The sequence below is a fragment of the Chenopodium quinoa genome, unplaced genomic scaffold (genome assembly GCF_001683475.1).
Source record: "Chenopodium quinoa cultivar QQ74 unplaced genomic scaffold, ASM168347v1, whole genome shotgun sequence".
NCBI lineage: Eukaryota > Viridiplantae > Streptophyta > Magnoliopsida > Caryophyllales > Amaranthaceae > Chenopodium > Chenopodium quinoa.
The window spans coordinates 2,081,752-2,086,224 of NW_018742904.1; the positions used below are offsets into that span (position 1 = coordinate 2,081,752).

A 4,473-nucleotide genomic window follows, 5' to 3' on the forward strand; every position below is an offset into this window, starting at 1 on the left:
ACCCTGTCACCCAGTGGCAGATTTTCGTTCCCATCTCTGTGACATAGACTGCAGGTTATTCAGTTAGAATTTTGACTTCTTCCTAATGTTATACCTAATCATACAATATCCACCTGAAATAGAATCTCCGTATCTTGCCTCCTCCTCCTCCGTCCCTAATTGTTTGCCTCATATATTTTTTAGAGTCAAAGTTCATCAACTTTGACTGTGAATTCACGTTATATATGAGGAAAAACATAGTCATGTACAAAATTAGATGGAAAAATAACGATAAAGAACACACAAATATACGAGACAGAGAACATCTCTGAAGCCTTACTTCATAATTCTCTTTTTGTTACATTACAATGTTATTCACAAAATGCAGCTACATATCAAGGCCTTACAAAAAACGAAAAGCCCTCAAAGAATGCTGCACTGCGCTAGCTCAGCTCTTTTTAAACTGGAGGCCATAAATTTCCTCCATTAAAACCAAAAAAGAAAAGGGAAAAAAAAAAAAGTACTTATATACATCCTTGTTTTTGGATGTTTATATTGCTAAAACCAAATAGCTTTAGCAGCAATGAGCATGTCTTTAAGAGAACCAGTGAGATGGGCAGCAAGAACGTCCTTGGCCGATCCCACGAACATGCCACCGATGAAGATTGCAGGGACTGTAGGCTTACACCCTAGTCTCTGCAATGCCATCTCGAGCTCACGACCTCTAGGATCACGGTCTATTTCGTACACTGCCGGGCTAGCTCCGAGCTCGTAGAAGAGGGACTTGATGCTATGACTCATACAGTCTGAGCTCTTTGTGAAAATTACAGCTGCCTTGGATTTTGCTAGCTCATTTACTCTATCCATTATATTTTCTTTGAAAGTAGATGAGTTGAGGTTTTTTTTTTTGAAGGGAAGTTGAGAGTTGAAAACACTTGAATGTATTTACTTGGTTAGTAGAAAATGTGTAGAATTGAGTTTTGATAGCCAATTTATAGGGATGGATAGATAAATGGATTGTATTTTTTTTAATAAAAAAAAAAAAAAAAGGAGAACAAATGTTGAATAATTGTACTAATATAATTGGAAAAGATGTAAAGGAAGAAATTCTTGCAAGAGAATATATGGATATGGATAAGAAGACATTTACATATGCATGGCCCCTTTAGGCCTTTGAAGTAGTACTAGATGATCACTGATGAAATAGAATCTTCAAAACAGTTTATTGCGTCTACTCGGATTATATTAGTCACATGAACTATTTTGAGATGTCTAGATATTTTGAGATGGCCTTCGAGGTAGTACTACACTATTATTTTCCACTGTTTTTATAGTATTTGAAAGATTAGTCTCTAAAAAAAAATACACATAAACTAGTATTTTGAAATCGCTTTTGAAGTATTAATGATAGATGATCATTGATTGTCTTTAGATTTGAATTTTTTTTTTCATTAAAATCAATGTAAATCCGGATTAATAAGAGTTGAGGCAGTCGATTCAAACCAAAGGGGAAGGGTTATGTCTTTACGTTACGATTTTGTGTTACACGATGCAAAAAGTTTGACATGTTTGCACAAGTTAAAATAACAAATAAAAATGAATTGTGACGTTGAATTGATTAAATTTGATTCAAAATTTAAAGAAAGTTGGGGTTAATTAAAAGTGAAAATTTTAAAAAATAACGAAATTTTGTTTATCAAAAGTAATTATAAAAAATTAAGACTGAGGTTTTATTTATTAAAACTTAACTAGCCTATTATACTCGTAAAGGGTGCGATAATTTAAATAATAAATATGCATGTACTTTATCAATAATAAATATTCATAATTATTCAATTTGTTTAGTGAAATTCCTTGCACGCTTTTTTCTTTCAAATTATTCAATGTAAAACCAAAATTAAGGGTTCGTTTGGGATCGTTGTAATTTTCTGTTTTTTTGTTTTTTAAAATTTTATATATATATATATATATATATATATATATATATATATATATATATATATATATATATATATTGGGTTGGGATCCAGTGAGAACCACCCTTTATGTGAAAACTCATCCCTTATGTGAGAACAAATCTCAACTATCAGATTGTATTAAATCCAACAACTAAGATTAATGATATAACCCTTCCCTAACAACCACGTTTAATTGTTTGCTCTTGTTCGCACTTTCTGCTCTGTTCTGTCTCCACCATGAAGCTTCAAGGTTTTATCAATGGCATCTAATTAAAATCTCAAACTCGACAATTTCTCTCTCCTCTTCTTGTTCACAAGTACCAATTTCCATCGATTATTAAGGTCTATATTTCTCTTAGTTTTGTAAATTTAATGATCTTAGTTTAGTCTTAGCATCAAAATTTACAAAATATTTTTCAATTGCATGTTAATCTTAGTGTTTGTGAATTTCAAATTGTTCTGCTCTGGTTATTTTCGAAATTACATAAATTATTTTTGTTAAAATTTTGGATTATTTTCGTTAAAATGTTGGATTATTTTCGTTAAAATTCAATGAGAAATTTTCGATTTGAGTATTTGAGAACTATTGAATTGCATGTTAATCTTACTATATGAGAATTTTCAATTTTCAAATAAATTTACAATTGAATGCTCTAATTATGTTCATATTTTGTCCAGTTGAATGTTCTTAATCATTTGCACTTAAAAAAAATTATAAAATGAGCAAATAATTTGAAAATGAGCAAACCTAAATATGTGTAGTAATATAGAAAATTTATAATGAGCAAACAGAATTATATGAGTAATATGATCATTGAGTAGTCTCAATTTAAGATTTTAATAAAAAAAAAAATTGTATTGCTTGTTTATTTTCCTATTGAATTTTTTTATTTAACATTAATGTTATAAATTTGATCATTTCAATTGAAGGTGTGTAAAATGAGCATATATAATTAAAATGAGCAAACAGAACTATAAGCAAAAATAGAATTAAAATGAGCAAATATAATCAAAATGAGCAAACAGAATTAAAATGAGCAAATATAATTACTATTTAATTGTGTACTTGACTTGTTATTAAGCAAAATAAAGTTAGAATGAGCAAATATAAAAAAAAATGAGCAAATATAATTAAAGCTATATTTTCTATTTTACTATGTTATTGACTTGTTTTTTGTATTTCTCTGCAGAAATGATTAGCAACAACGAACAACTTAATAGTGATTCTAATGCCAATGGCAATGTGCTAGTTACTCCTACAGTAGTAGTTTCTCCTAAAGTATCACCTTTGTTATGCAGAGGTTTAGTTTCTTCTACAGTAGCAGAAGAGATTATGCAGAGGTTGTAGGGAATTGAGTCATCATGATATTAGAAATTGTCCAAAGAAAGTATAGTGATACTTTTAGATACATATTTGATTTAATATTTTTAGCATATTTGATCTATCAAATATTTGTTGAATATTTAATTTAGTATTTAGAATATTTTTAGCACATATGATATTTTTTATTTTTATTAAACATCAATTTACTGTTGCGAAGATTTTTGAATTGATATTTCTTAAAGAATTGTTTGTTCATTTGACAAATTCTTGTTTATTCATTGTTCATTTGATTTTTAATTTTGTATCGTCCGATTCTGAGTTTGGTGGACTGTGTGTGACATTTGCTCATTTGAGAACCTCGGAAAATGTATCAATTGTATATGCAGAAGGAATAGAATGTATCAATTGTATTTGCTCATTTGAAAAATGAGCAAATAAGTATTGTAGTATTTGCAAATATCAAAGCATGAAAGGTTCAATTCCCTCAGAAAAGGACATGTATGATACTCAGATGAGAGGAACATGGCTTGTAAGTTGACAAATGAGCAAATAATTGTTTGCTCATTTGATAAATTAGCAAAAATTATTTGCTCATTTGACAAATGAGCAAAGAATTGGTTGCTCATTTAACAAATGAGCAAAGAATTGTACCTATTCTATTCTACAAGCAGAGGCAGAGAAAGGTTATTTATTGAGTAAAAAAATTAAGCAAAGAATTATTTGCTCATTTGACAAATTAGTAAATAATAAATATTAATTTGTGACAAAATGAGCAAGAATTATTTGCTCATTTAACAAATGTGCATTAAATAGTTTGCTCATTTGATAAATGAGCAAAGAATTGTTTTGCAATTATATAACCTGTAATTTTTTGTAAATATCAATGAAGAAAGATTAACTTTTAGAAAATTTTTACCATGCATTAACATACCAAGGATTATAAGAACAATATTAACACAAACACATTTGTCAAATTTGATCATTATGGAATTATCTAAGTTGAAATTGTATAGGGCAAACACATTTGTCCCATCGAGAACATCATAAAAACTAATACTAATATTGTTTTATACAAATCCTAAGAACATTATAACAATTTCCTAACCTTCTTATCTGCCTTCCTTCCCCTATATACAATAATTGCCAAAATGTAATTCTTCCTAAAGTCAACTTATCTTATCAACTTCAATCTTCAATTCTCTCCCTTGAATG

The 4,473-nt window shown here is 28.9% G+C and overlaps 1 protein-coding gene across 1 annotated transcript; it reads right to left on the minus strand.

Moving 5' to 3' along the window:
* Positions 1-286: 286 nt before the first annotated feature.
* LOC110727299 (glutaredoxin-C11-like) lies at positions 287-1,130 on the minus strand. The gene has a single exon (XM_021906861.1). The coding sequence runs from the start codon at positions 844-846 to the stop codon at positions 538-540; it is 309 nt and encodes a 102-aa protein (XP_021762553.1). The 5' UTR covers positions 847-1,130; the 3' UTR covers positions 287-537.
* Between the last annotated feature and the right edge of the window lie 3,343 nt (positions 1,131-4,473).

What these genes read in the sequence shown, in the direction of transcription:
- LOC110727299 (XM_021906861.1), bottom strand. Translation starts at nt 846, where the DNA reads ATGGATAGAGTAAATGAGCTAGCAAAATCCAAGGCAGCTGTAATTTTC.